This window comes from Panthera onca, chromosome A1 (genome assembly GCF_046562875.1).
Source record: "Panthera onca isolate mPanOnc1 chromosome A1, mPanOnc1 haplotype 2, whole genome shotgun sequence".
Lineage (NCBI taxonomy): Eukaryota > Metazoa > Chordata > Mammalia > Carnivora > Felidae > Panthera > Panthera onca.
The window spans coordinates 65,296,869-65,311,522 of record NC_138339.1 but is presented as its reverse complement, the minus strand read 5'-3'; the positions used below and the strand labels follow the sequence as shown (position 1 = coordinate 65,311,522).

Sequence of the window (14,654 nt, the reverse complement as noted above, 5' to 3'; positions counted from 1 at the left end):
CTCAAAAAGCCAGACTCTATGCTATTTACAATAAACATACCCTTTTTTCCTTTAACCTTTTGTTGGACACACAGAAGAGTTGCAAGAATAGTACAAAGAATTCCCAAATGCTGTTAATGCCTTTCACCAAATGCTTATCACATCTTCTTTATCCTTCTGTCTTTGATTTTCAATTTATTTCTCTTAACTATTTGAGGGTAAGCTGCAGACATGATGCCCATTTACCCCTAAATACTTCAGTGTATAATTCCTAAAAACAAGGACATTCTCTTAGATAATCAAATACAATGCTCAAAATCAGGAAATTAACTTTAACATAATATTATCCACAGACTTTAGTCAGATTTTTTTCATTGTCCTCGTAATGCTATTTATAACAAAGGAAAATCAGAGATTACACATTGTATTGTCTGTTTTTACAGTTAGTTCCTTTACTGTACTTTGTCTTTCATGACACTGACATTTTTTAAAAGTGCAGGTCTGTTTTTTTCATAGAATGTTTCTCATTTTGGATTTGTCTGATTATTTTCCCACAATTAGACTGAGGTTATGCGTTTTGGGGCAAGAGTACTACAAGGATTATGTTTTGTTTTTCTCAGTGCATCATATCAAAAGGCACAAGATGCCAACTTACCTTATTGTTGGTGTTAACCTTGATCACTTAGTGACTAAGGTAGGGCCTCCACTATTATTTTTTCCCTATTATAATTAATATCTTGTGGCAATACACTTTGAGATTATGCAAATATCTTGGTACTCCACAAACTTTCACCATTTTAATATCCATTTATACGTAAACTAGCTATTATCATGATGGTTGTCAAATGGCATTTTTTCCCAATTCGTCATTTCTTCTTATATTTATTAATTGGCTTTCAACTGTAAGGAAGAAAGTCCTTTCTCTTCTTTCCTGTCAGTATTAGAATTATAGATTCTTATTTTATTTAATAGTTTTTATAGTCTTTTACTGTCAATATTTATTCTGATGCCAAATTATCCCAGATTTGGTCAGTGAAGCCCTTTAAGCTGGCTCGTGTGTCTTTGGACAAGTCTGAACATTTCCTTACTTTCTGGCACAAGATGTTCCAGGTTCATCTTGTACTTTTCCCTACCTCAGCTGTGGAATTATGCTTTCCTTCAAGGAACTCTTGTTCCTTTTAGGGTAAATTGGTATTTAGAAACAAAGATCTGGGTACTAGGTTAGCTTATTGCCACTCAAGTGTAATTATTTTTATGTTCTCTCAGTGGGCACAGGTAGGAAAAAGATGTATGAATGAATACACACATACACACACACACACACACACACACACACACACACACACAGCACTGTCACACATCTATATCTATTTCTTTATCTTTCCATATTTATTAGAAACCACAAGTTCATATTGATACCTCCAATTCCAATCCAGCACCACAGGGTTCCTTCTATCCTTTCCCCTTTTCATATGTGTAACTCTCTTCTCTGACAGTGAGAAACTTGGCTCTCATTATCCACAATACATTTATTTGTTTAATCCTAGAATACACATAAGATAAATTTTTGAATTGTTAACTTAATACCTCTGTGAAAAAGAGTTCAAAATTTATTTACATTTCATTTTCTCTTTAGCCTGAGAATATTTAGTCCAAATACTGTGTTTTAAATTACTTGGACAGATTAGTGGTTGCCAGGGATTGGGGAAGATGGATGGTGTGGCTGTAAAAGGAAAGGGATCCTTGTGGAGATGGAATAGTTCTGCATATCTGGATTGTGCCGGTAGTTCCATGAATCTATGAGTCTATACATGTGATCACACTGCACACAAATGAGTGCATGCAAATTGGGTGAAATCTGTATATGATCTGTGGATTATACCAGTGTCGATTTCCTGTTAGTGATATTGTACTATAGTTATGTAAGATGTAATCACTGGGGAAAAAACAGGGTGAAGCGTACGTAGGACTTCTCTGTATTAATTTTTGCAACCTCCTGTGAATCCATAATTATTTAAAAATAGAAAGTGAAAAAAAAAAAGTTACTTGGGCTTGTTTTTCCCTCACACCCCTCCCCCCATCCACCTCCCCTCATCCCGGTTATGTTATTTATTTAAAGCACAGATTAGTTTGTCTGTATTCCATGTTAGGCTCTCCCTTGTTGATTTATCTTTCAACTCTCTTGTTGATTTATTTTCCTTTTTGGAGTATATAAAACATTAGAATAGCCCCCAAAGCCTAAAAGTCATAATATACAAAGAAGTTTGTACTTAGAGGTATTATAGCATCACCATCACCACCAGTATCACCATTATCACTCTGGCCTAGTACCTTTTCTCTTCCAGCCCATTGCCATCCATCCCCTCAATGTAAGCAATTTGATTAGTCTGCCAGTTGCCATTTTTTCAGTCTGCCATTTTTCTTAACTTTGTTCCTTTTTTGACAAATGATCATAATCACGTACATTTAAAAATTTCTCCTTTCTTACAAAAAGATACATATATTTACTATGCATACTCTTTTGTATTTTGCCTTTTTTATTCAATAATATATTTTGGAAATCAGTTCAGAAAATTTGCTCCTACTTTTATTTATTTATTTGTTTGTTTATTTATTTGTTTTTTACCACTGCATAATACTCCATTGTGTGGATGTACTATGGATATTCAACCACTGCACTATGAATGGGCATTTGGGTTGTTTTTAATGTTTTACAATTATAAACAATGCTGTAGTGAAAATCCTACATATGGTATTTTCATATTGTTAGAAGTGTATCTTCAGGGCAAATTCCTAGAAGTGAGCTTGCTGGGTCAAGAGACAAATGTTCATTTACTTTTGTTAGATAATGCAGAATTCCCAACAGGTCTGCCCCATTTTGCATTCCCACCAGCAACATATGAGTACCTGCTTTCTCAAAACTCTCTCTCTCTGTCTCTTTCTTATTTTTATTTTTTAAAGATTTTATGTTTAAGTAATCTCTACATCCAACATGGGGCTTGAATTCACAACCCTGAAATCAAGAGTCACATGCTCTACTAAGAGCCAGCCAGGTGCCCTCAAAACCTCTCTACTGGAATGTATTTATTGTACTTCAAAATTCTTACTATTTGGGCAGGTGAGAAACGGCACCTCAGCGTAGTTTTAGTTTATATTTCTTTAAATATGAGTGAGGGTGAACATTATAAGAAAACAAAATTACAGCTCAATATCCCTTGTAAACACAGATGCAAAAGCCCTTAATAAAATATTAGTAAATGGAATCTGTCAATACACAAAAAGAGTAACATATCACAACCAAGTACGATTTTTTATTCCAGGAATGGAAGGTTGGTTTAACATTAGGAAATTAATCAGTATAATTCATCACAATGTGATAAAGGAGAAAAATTATGATTATCTCAATAGATGCAGAAAACATATTTCTCAAATTTCAATACCTAGTTTTCATAAAAACACTCCACTATAGAAACTAGAAATAGAAAGAAGCTTCCTCAATCCAACAGACGACCTCTAGGAAACATCTATAGCTAACATTATACTTGGTCAAAGACTGAATATTTTCCCACTAAGATTAGGAATAAGGCAAGGGTATCTGCTCTGATCACTTCTCCAACATTCTATTGGGGGCGCTAGTCCATGTAATAAGGTAGGAAAAAGAAGCAAAAGGCACACAGATTGGAGAGGAAGAGGTTAAACTGCTTTTATTTGCAGAAAATATGGTTGTGTATGTAGAAAATCCTAAGAAAACCACAAAAATATTCTTATTAGATATAATAAGTGAATTTAGCAAGGTTGCAGCAGGATTTCTACATACTATCAGTGAGTCGCTAGAAAATGATAGGTGCCATGGGTTATGCATTTGTCAAAATCCATGGAATACTTATGCAAATCAGTTTATATAATTTAATTGTGTGTAAATTATACCTAAACTTTAAAGAATTTAAATAAACCAAGGTAAAGGCTATATAAAGTATCTTCTAGTATAATTTGAGTGGTTGCCAATTTGCCCCTTCTGAGTTTTAGAACAGGGTCAGGCTTTATTTAAATTGTTTTTGTCAGTGTTAGGTCTAAATGTGTTTACAGTTACCCATTCCTTAGATTTCCCATCTCTCATAAGAATCTAGGCTTATATGAATGAATGGCATGCGAGTTGGACCCAAATGAAATACTCCCGACAAAGTGATAGAGCGAGCATGGCATTTATGTACGCTTCCTTCAGTCTGACCACTGTAACATATTGCTTCCTTTGAACACTGAACTTGGGATCAAAAAGTCCTGGGTTTGAATTTGTATTATGAATCCAATTAGCTGTGTAACCGTGGACTAATGATTTCACTACTTTAAGTATTTTTCTCATTTGTTAAATAGGAATACCGTATGAAAACGTGAAAATATGAGATAGCTAACGTGACAATGACACATGTCATTGTAGGGACTCAATAAATGTTTTTCTTAATCTCACTGGGGTATTTTAATTAAATCTCTATTACAGTACAATTTGATATGACGTTTTCTTCTAATAGAGGAACCAGAACTGTAGAAGAATAGTCTCGCCTGCCAATTGGGAGTTATGCGATGGGGATCAGAAGTCACACATGGAGCTCTGATAGAGATAATTTACCCAAGAGACACTACTGTACAATGGCTCTCTCATAGTTATTTCCTGTACCAGCAACTATTCATGAATTCATATTCATTCATTTATTTATTTTTCATCTGGATTCTAAAATTACTGGTTTAAAGAAGGAATCACTGGTCCCTGCCAAGAACTCTATTTCTTTGTCTCCTTCTAAGGGAACACTTTACTAATGCATGCTTAGAGAAATTGAGTTCCTTATTCTTACTGTTTGGGCTTATTCTCCAGGTCCAACTGTTTTCATTCTTGGCTGACCTCTTCTTCCGCTAATATTGGACATGCCTATTTCATTCATCCACCAAGCCTTTAGTGAACATTTAAATCAGGCTCTATGATTGAGGATCAGAGAACAGCTGAACCTTGAGGGATGAGTAAAGTTCTCAGCCAAATGAATCAAGTAAGAAACTGCAGGCTCCACTTAAGGCATCCTGCCTGTTCTCAAGAGGTTATGCCTTAGTTTCAAATAATCAGTTGAGAACCTCTTTATTTCAAAAGACTAACGAGACAGAAACTATCCCTCCTTCTCGTCTTTCCCAATTGAACTACTGTTTGGAATTTTCTTTTGAAATTCTGTTCCCAGAACATAAAACAGAAACAAAAGTAAGACTCACCTCTGACTCCTCTCAGGAATGTCCAGCACAAATCCAAACATCATCTCAGCAATTTTATTGGAGCTGCAGGTGGGGGTCCTGTCTACCTCTACGGCTATAGACAGCATCCTTTGCAGCTGACACACAATCCTGAGTCCAGAACACAGAACACAAGTGAGTGGGACCGTCTGGCAAGGAGCCACCCTGCTAGCTGGGAGGAGGCCCCCACCAGTGTACTAAAGGATCTTGTAAAGCACCTACTAGGTCAGGGAGAACTACCTGAGCCATCAGCATGCTTTTATTTAGAAGTTTCACCTACCTGAATCCCTTCTGCCAGCTCATACTATCTGAACCACTGAACCTGTGGTTGAGCTGTAAAAGCAAGCTACTTTTAAATTCAAAAATAGAAAATAGGATCTAGAGAACTTTAAGGATCATCTCACCTGTAACTTCTCTATTTTCCAGATAAAGAAACAGGTCCAGAATGACTATCAATTATTTGAATTTCTTTGATATGGGAGAAAATACATATTTATCATATAGTTCTCCTGTTACTGGTTCCCTTATAGTTATCCTTTACTAAGTTCAGTCTCAGAACTTCAACTGGTAGACCGTGACCCTCTCTCCCATCAGATCTAAATGGGGGAGATAGCCAGGCTGATGTGACCAAAAGAATGTAGGTCACCACGCAGAAAGATGGGCCTGGCGTGAAGTCAGTCTTTTCTAACATGCATTATTATTTGTGATGGAAGAAAGGGCTGTTTTCAGAAAATCTGCAGCTAGTAACACAATAGGTGGCCCAGGGGCTTTGGCATCAGTTTCTGGCTCTGCAATGACAAGCCGTTCAACTTTTGACAAATTACTAAACTGCTCTGAGCCCAAGTCTTCTCATCTCTAAATAGAGGAAATAATACTACCTATTTCATAAAGTTGTGAGTGCTGTGTAAGATACTTGGCAGATACACACTCATTAATGGTAGATGGTAGTGCTTACTGTTGTTATTAAGATCACGATAAACTGACTTTTAGAGGGCATTATTTTTATTTCTACTCCTATTTACTTATAATAAATCATAGTAATTTAGATTATAATATAGACTATCTTCCACTGAAGGCACAGTGTCTGCCCGTCTGTTAGGTCTCTATAACTGGAGTTCTAGGATAACCCTACTTTAGTGCCTCCCCCAATCTGTCAAGCAAATGCTTTATCATTCTAAACATTCTCCTTTTATTTATTTTTTTTAATTTTTATTAAAAAAAATTTTTTTTTTAACGTTTATTTATTTTTGGGACAGAGAGAGACAGAGCATGAACGGGGGAGGGGCAGAGAGAGAGGGAGACACAGAATCGGAAGCAGGCTCCAGGCTCTCAGCCATCAGCCCAGAGCCCGACGCGGGGCTCGAACTCACGGACCGCGAGATCGCGACCTGAGCTGAAGTCGGACGCTCAACCGACTGAGCCACCCAGGCGCCCCTAAACATTCTCCTTTTAGATACAAGATTGTCTGTTAGTTAAAACCCATAGGCCTTATACGTAAATCAGATCGATGCAACCAGATTATAAAATAGCATTGTGAATTTAGGCACAAATGCTGTATTTGAAATGTCAAGCGTGACTGGCTTTTAACAATATGGCTGACTTGGAATAGTAGGTTACTTGTGCAATGACGGCTCTGGATCTAAAATCCTGGCCTCTCTCAAAAAATGCCAAGACCACTCTCAATCCCATAAAAGAAATGCCAGGAAATCTCTTTTCAGTGTGGTCTGAGGTGATGGGGTCTTTTCAGTGTGGTCTGAGGTGATGGGGACTGCCCTGTTCTGTTCTAACAGGCTGTTATAACCTGTTGGAATCTGCAGGTTAAACTGCTACTCTTCTCCCAGGCCTGAAGGAGAGACATGAAGGTCCCTGAAGGCTACAGGCTGCTGGAACACCCACTATCCATGATTCTTGCTCTTCTTTTGTTGGTGGACAGCTGAAGTAATGAGTAGCTGTAACCCTGTACTGTCTCTGGGAATCCAGGGGATGGAAGTCAGTATCCCCTAGCTTTCGTTTCACTTCAGCTTTGTGAATTTATGTTCACTTAGTGAAGTCCTATTTATCTAAGAGGGAAATCATCTGCTTTTGTTTAGCTTTGGCATTAGAATTTAGCCTTTAGTCAAACTAAGATAGTCTTTAGTAAGAATCAGTCTATGTTATAAGAGCTAACTAATTTTGTGGAAACTTCTTCTAGGAAAGGTGCTGTTCTCTAAAGCAATAAATCCCAATAGCCCTGGGAAAGACAACTTCTGTCTGCCCCTTACAGCTGATTGGTGTTCTTTGTCAGGTTAGGCTGGGGAGAAGGATGGCTACTGGTGGCCTTCAAGATTCCTGTTCCTGAAGAGGTTTGATTTCCATTTGTGGGTTGAGTTAATCCGTCTTCAGTCACTACTTTGACCAACCACTTGATAACATCCCTGTAGTGGAAAATAAGAAAAAAAAAAAAGTTTAAACTTCTGTCTTATGGTATGATAATCAAAACTGCAGCCTTAACCTAGGTTCCAAGGCCCAAGATTTCCCCAAAGGCAACCAAGAGGGCTCTTTGGAGATTTTCAATATTTAAATAAGTCTAATGGAAACCCCACATTTAACTGTAGTAAGGTTATAAGAGCTAACTAAAATACTGACATTTGTGTGAGTTCTAATTATTGAAAGGCACCTCTGAGGTCAGAGAGTACTATCTATGGCCTCTTGAGCAGGTGGAAAGTTAGACCTGATGACCAAAGAGGTCCTTGCTGGCTTTCTATGATTAGGTGTCATCCATTAATGCTAGTAAACAAGGTTTAGAGTATATGCAATGGAGTCATACTTTCTATAGGGTGTAGGCTCTTAAAGTTAGTAAGGTAAAAACATCTCATATTCTCATACAGTCAAAATTGCTTTTGATGATCACTTAGGTAACCCAGGTAAAAATGGTGGACTTAATACACACTTCTAATATTCTTCCTTCCTAAAATCCCACTAATATTAGACTAAATAATTCTTTTAAAGAGCCACAAGGGAGAAGAGAAAAGGGAGACAACAGTGAAATTTTAGAAGATGGAAAGAAAATGAAGTATAGTCACAAAATAGAATATTACATAGTAGTGAAAATAAACTACAGTGATAAGTAACACTATGGACAAATCTTACACTCTATAATATAAAGTGGAAAATAAAAGTCCCAACAGATTATGTATAGCATGATATCCTTTAATATATAGCAGGAAGGAACTAAAATAAAAACATATACTTTACAGGAACGCATAAACTAAAACTACATAAAAAAGTAAAGGAATTGATAAACATTCAAGATGCTGATCACTTTGGGTGCAGGAAGGTGCAAAAGTAGGTGATGGAGGATGGATATATGGTTAGATGCAGGTAACCGTCAAGGTCCCAGCCTTTGATTTGGGGAGTGAGTTACGAGATGCTGATTATAAAATCAAAGGTAACCAATTAACTAATTAAATAAGGCAAGTGTATCATGCTTTAAGGATGATTTTTAATCTAAATCTATGACTTTAGCAAAGGGATGGATTTTAAGTGACTGAGCAGAATTGAGAAAGCTGAATCCTAAACTAGCAGTAGAGAAGAGCAATCCTATGTAAGCATATTTACCAAAAAAGAAAAAGAATCCTCAATAAGCTCTGCAAAAGACAGTGCAAGTTTTCTCTGAAGCGAGGATGAAAGGACGTAAGGGAAAACGAATATGATGGTTTGTAAGCTCTTTAAGAGAAATTTAGACCCTACACTGCAGGTTAACATCGTGGAGAGATAAAACAGAGGGTCTCTGGACGAGGACACCAGGCACAGCTGGGAGGCAAGGGCATCAAAGCAGAACAGCAGCACTAAGTGAACATATGCTGAGTGCAGAGACCCTGGCTATTTTCCCACACTTGTCTTCTAAAAACCTGGCATCCCGGTCTTTACCCTTCATGTGGGAAACTGGAAGTCTTCTCTGGAAAACCCATCCAGCCCAAGAGGAAAGACTTAAAAGACATGACGAGGTATTTTCTAAGAACAGGGAAGTGTAGAAATGATGAGTCCTCCCGTGGACTCAGCTTCCATCAGCTGTTGAGTCTGTCACAACACAGACTACCAAGGTTTATTACACACTTATGGAGATATTCTAATAAGAGAGATAAGCACCAAAATAGCCAAAACCAACTCTCCCCTCCCCCTAAAAAAGCAACTTGGGAGAAAATAAGACTATACAGAGAATAAACAAAAACGAAGGCTATCTAAATGTCCATCAACTAATGAATGGATAAAGAAGATGTGGTTTATATACACAATGGAATACTATTTGGCAATGAGAAAGAATGAAATATGGCCATTTGCAGCAACATGGATGGAACTGGAGGGTATTATGCTAAGCGAAATAAGTCAGTCAGAGAAAGACAGATATCATATGTTTTCACTCATATGTGGAACTTGAGAAACTTAACAGAAGACCATGGGGGAGGGGAAGGGGAAAAAATAGTTACAGAGAGGGAGGGAGGCAAACCATAAGAGACTCTTAAATACAGAGAACTGAGGGTTGATGGGGGAGGGCAGGGGAGAGGAGAAATTGGGTGATGGGCATTGAGGAGGGCATTTGTTAGGATGAGCACTGGGTGTTGTATGTAAGCGATGAATCACGGGAATTTACCCCCAAAACCAAGAGCACACTGTATACACTGTATGTTAGCTAACCTGACAATAAATTATATTAAAAAAACAAAAACAAAGGCTATAATTAGTGTCACCAAAGATATGAGGAAATACAGACCCATGAAAGAAGAAAACAAGAACAGAATACTATTTATTAATTTAATTTTTTTTAAGTTTATTTTTGAGAGAGACAGAGATAGTGTGAGCAGGGGAGGGTGGGTGGAGTGGGTGGAGTGGGTGGAGTGGGAGAGGGAGAGACAGAGAGAGACAGAGAGAGAGAGAGAGAGAGAGAGAGAGAATCCCAAGTAGGTTCTGTGCTGTCAGCACAGAGCCTGATGCGGGGTTCAAATTCATGAAACTATGAGATCATGACCTGAGCCAAAACCAAGAGTTGGACACCTAACCCACTGAGCCACCCAGGTGTCCCATATTTATTATTTTAAAAAAGAAACATTTAGAGACAAAGTAAAAGAGCCCTTGAAAATTAAAAACATGATAGCAGAGATAAAAACTCTTTTCCAGGAATGAAGGATGTTCCTAGACTGAAATGGCACACTGAAGGCCCAGAACAATGGATGAATACAGACCTACAACAAGCATACTGGGCAAAACAAGTAGGATTCTAAAAACTTTCAGAGGAAAAAATTAGGGCATATACAAAGAATCAGTAATCAAGGTAGTTATGACTTTTTAACAGCAAATGTGGAAGACAATGGAAGATTTCCTGCAGTACTCTGTAGAAAAGTTATTGCTAATCTAAATATCTATACTCAGTTATCAGTCAACATATAGGAAGATAAAATATTTTCAGATACATAACATCTCAAAATTTTACTTTCCACATCCCTTTCTAAGAAGCTACTGGAGACCGATCCATCAAATGAGGGAGTAAACCAATAAAGAGAAGACACAGGACAAATAAACGAAAGATCCAACTTTTGGAAACAAAGGAAATTCTCACATTTAGGATAAAAGCTGGCAAAAAGGACAACTAATCCAGATTGAAGGAGGTCAAACAGTTCCACCACAGATCTTCAAGAATATGACGACCCAGTACAAATAAACATCGAGGGGAGATTTAGACCAAATAGAGAATTTGGGGTTGACTTCCAATATGCAAAAAGAATACAGGGGAACTAAAAATAAGGCAATTATTAACTGTAAGGAAACACAAAGGTATGAATTAAAGGAAAAATAATCATAGTTTATTTAGGACTTGGCTCAACTCTGACTAGCATACATCGTTGTAACAATAGAAACATTGAATACTGATCTGAACAAAATTATGATACAAATAAATTAATAGCATGGGGGCAGGGAAACATGTGTGTGCCCAGGAGGAGGTAGGGAGGAAAAAGAGTTAACTACTCTCTTTTTTTTTTTTTTTTTTTTAATGTTTATTCATTTTTGAGACAGAGAGAGACAGAGCATGAATGGGGGAAGGTCAGAGAGAGATGGAGACACAGAATCCGAAACAGGCTCCAGGCTCTGAGCTGTCAGCACAGAGCCCGACGCGGGGCTCGAACTCACGGACCGCGAGATCATGACCTGACTGAAGTCGGCTGCTTAAGCAACTGAGCCACCCAGGCGCCCCTTAACTACTCTTATTTCATGTGGAAAGTCAATAGATAATAGCTAATAATGAAAAATCAAGAATTAGCAACATAAACATGTTATTTAGCCATACAGAGGTAAATATTAAAAAAATCACTTAAACGAGTGGAAAGTAGCTACCCCTGTGGAAAAGAAAAATGCAGGTGAGGGAACCTGGGAACTAGTGTATTTCTTAAACCTTATAGAACTAGTTTACTCTTTGTATGCACAGTTAAAAAAGAAAAGAAAACCCCGTAAGACCAGGATAATATAGAGACTGACTTTTTAACCCTCATATCTTTGAGACAAGAAATAACAAATGCTGGCAAGGATGTGGACAAAAGGGACTCCTCCTGCACTATTGGGAATGTAAGTTGGTGCAACCACTGGGGAAACAGTATGGAAGTTCATCAAAAATTTAATAACAGAAAAAAACGTATGATCCACTTATCCCACTGGTGTGTATTTAAAGGAAATGAAAACACTAATTTGAAAAGACAGATGCACTACTATGTTTACTGCAGTATTATTTACAATAGCTAAGACATGGAAGCAACCTAAGTGTCCACCAATAGATGGATGGATGAAAAAGATGTGATATATATATGTACATACACACATACATACAAAGGAATATTACTCAGCCATGAGAAAGAGTGAGATCTTGCCATTTATAAGAACATGGATGGACCAAGAAGATATTACACTAGATGAAGTAAGTCAGAAAAAGACAAATACCATATGATTTCACTTATTTGTGGAATGTAAAAACACAAAACAAACAAAAGAAACAGACTTGTAAATACAGAAAACAAACTGGTGGTTGCCAGAAGGCAGGGGTTTGGAGGATGAGTAAAATAGGTGAAGGGGACTGGGGGGGTATAGACTACCAGTTACAGAATGAATAAGTCACAGGTATGAAAGGTACAGCATGGGGAACATTGTCAATGATATTATAAAAGTGTAGTATGGTGACAGATGGTGGCCACACTTCGTAATATATAGAGATGTTGAATCACTGTGTTGTATACGTGAAACTGATAAACATTGTGTGTCAACTATACTTCAATAAAAAAAAAAAAAGCCCTCATCTTTGAGGTTCAGTTTATATACAATAAATTGCACACAGATTTTTATTTGATGAGTTTTGGTAAATATATATATACATCTGTGTAACCATAACCTCAATCTAAGATCAATCTTTAGTGTCCCTAAATTGTTATTTTTCTATTTAAAACCCAACTATGCTGGGGTACTTGGGTGGCTAAGTCAGTGGAGCATCCAACTTTGGCTCAGGTCATGATCTCGGTTTGTGAGTTCAAGCCCTGCATTGGGCTCACTGCTGTCAGCACAGAGCCTGCTTTGGATCCTCTGTCCCCCTCTCCCGCCCATGCTCTCACTCTAATAAAAAATAAAACATTAAAAAAACAAAAAACTGTACCTAACTACACTATCCTGTGCTCTTTGTAGATCTACTTACTGATTTTCTATTCTATAATCATTAACATTTAAACTTTACAGAAAATGCCACATCTATGAAAATGGGTATGGGCATGCAAACTAAGGGGGGAAGCTGACTGATGCTCAAAACACTATGAAGCTTCCTCTTTTTTGTTTTTTTTATTAAAGTAGTTACAACAGTCAATATCCCATATTGGCCTATAGAAAACTATTTTTAACAAACATACAAGAACATATGAGAATGTAAATATGAGTGGAAGAGTTTCAATGATGCTGTTAAAAAAAAAAAAAGGATGCTGGTACACTAGCTTGGTGAAAACCATTTCCAAAAAAAGTAAGGATTGGAGTGCCCGGGTAGCTCAGTTGGTTAAGCATCCGACTCTTGATTTCTGCTCAAGTTGTGATCCTGTAGTTCACGAGTTCGAGCCTCATGTTGGGCTCTGCACACAGCATGGAGCTTGCTTATGATTCTCTGTCTCTCCCTCTCTCTGTACCTCCCCCACTCGTGCTGTCTCTCTCAAAATAAATAAACTTAAAAAAAAAATGGGGGGCGCCTGGTGCTTCAGTTGGTTGGGTATCCGACTTCAGCTCAGGTCATGATCTCACTGTGTGTGAGTTCAAGCCATGCATCAGGCTCTGTGCTGACATCTCAGAGCCTGGAGCCTGCTTTGGATTCTGTGTCTCCTCTCTCTGCCCCTCCCCACACTCGCACTCTGCCACTCTGTCTCACACAAAAAATTTTTTTTTAAATTAAAAAAAACAAAAGAACCCACGAGTTGTAGTTCCAGGAAGAAAATTCCAGCCTGAGATTGCCACCCTAGAAATCACATTTTCTCCTATTCATATAAGGATATAGTAGATCCCTGTCCTGAAGCTTCCAGAAGCTCCCACTTGCCCTGATTCTACAAAAAAAGAATACATGCTTGCTACCATCTTGTACCTTATTGTTAGCCTCAGGACCTATTATATTACTTTTTAGAAACTGATAGTGACAAATGAGAGTTCTCCTGAGGTACTCAGGGAGATGGAAATAAATCTAGGTTTATAAAAGCTGTGAAAAGTTTTATGCAAGTTAAGGTTTTCCCTTAGATCTCCTGAGGCTGTCTGGACAATTCTGAAATACACCAAAGGACGTCTGACAGTCTTGAGAAAAACCAAAAACCATGAAGGCTGTGGTGCTCAACACACGGTTGGTACAGAGAGATTTTCTTTTAGAATCGTCTGTAGTTCTTTTTTTTTTTTTTTTTAAGTTTATTTATTTATTTTTGAGAGAGACACAGTACAAGCAGGGGGAGGGCAGAGAAAGAGTGGGAGAGACAGAGAATCCCAAGCAGGCTCTGCATTGTCAGCACAGAGCCCAATGCGTGGCTCGAACTCACGAACCACGAGATCATGACCTGAGCTGAAGTTAGATGCTTAACCGACTGAGCCACACAGATGCCTCTAGGATCATCTATAATTTTTTTTTGTTTTTATGTATTTATATTGAGATCGAGTGAGAAAGCGTGTGCACATGGAAGAGGCAGAGAGGGAATCTCAAGCAGGCTCCATACTGTCAGCATGGAGCCTGATGCTGGGCTGGAACTCACGAACTGTGAGATCATGACCTGAGCCGAGATCAAGAGTTAGACGCTTAACCGACTGAGCCACTCGGGCACTCCTTGTCTATAGTTTTAATAACTATCCCTGTTATATTATTGTGTGACTATGAAACTTCATCC

The 14,654-nt window shown here is 37.9% G+C and overlaps 1 protein-coding gene across 2 annotated transcripts in view; it reads right to left on the bottom strand.

Annotated features, from left to right (window-relative positions):
- SIMC1 (SUMO interacting motifs containing 1) overlaps positions 1 to 14,654 on the bottom strand; it is an 80,410-nt gene that overhangs the window by 10,866 nt on the left and 54,890 nt on the right. For both annotated transcript variants that reach the window (XM_078447042.2, XM_078447037.2), the window contains exons 6-7: positions 7,509 to 7,661; positions 5,230 to 5,358 (exon numbers count right to left, since the gene is read on the bottom strand). In XM_078447042.2, the coding sequence (XP_078303168.2) occupies positions 5,230 to 5,358; positions 7,509 to 7,661 (282 nt within the window). The remainder of the gene's footprint in view (positions 1 to 5,229; positions 5,359 to 7,508; positions 7,662 to 14,654) is intronic.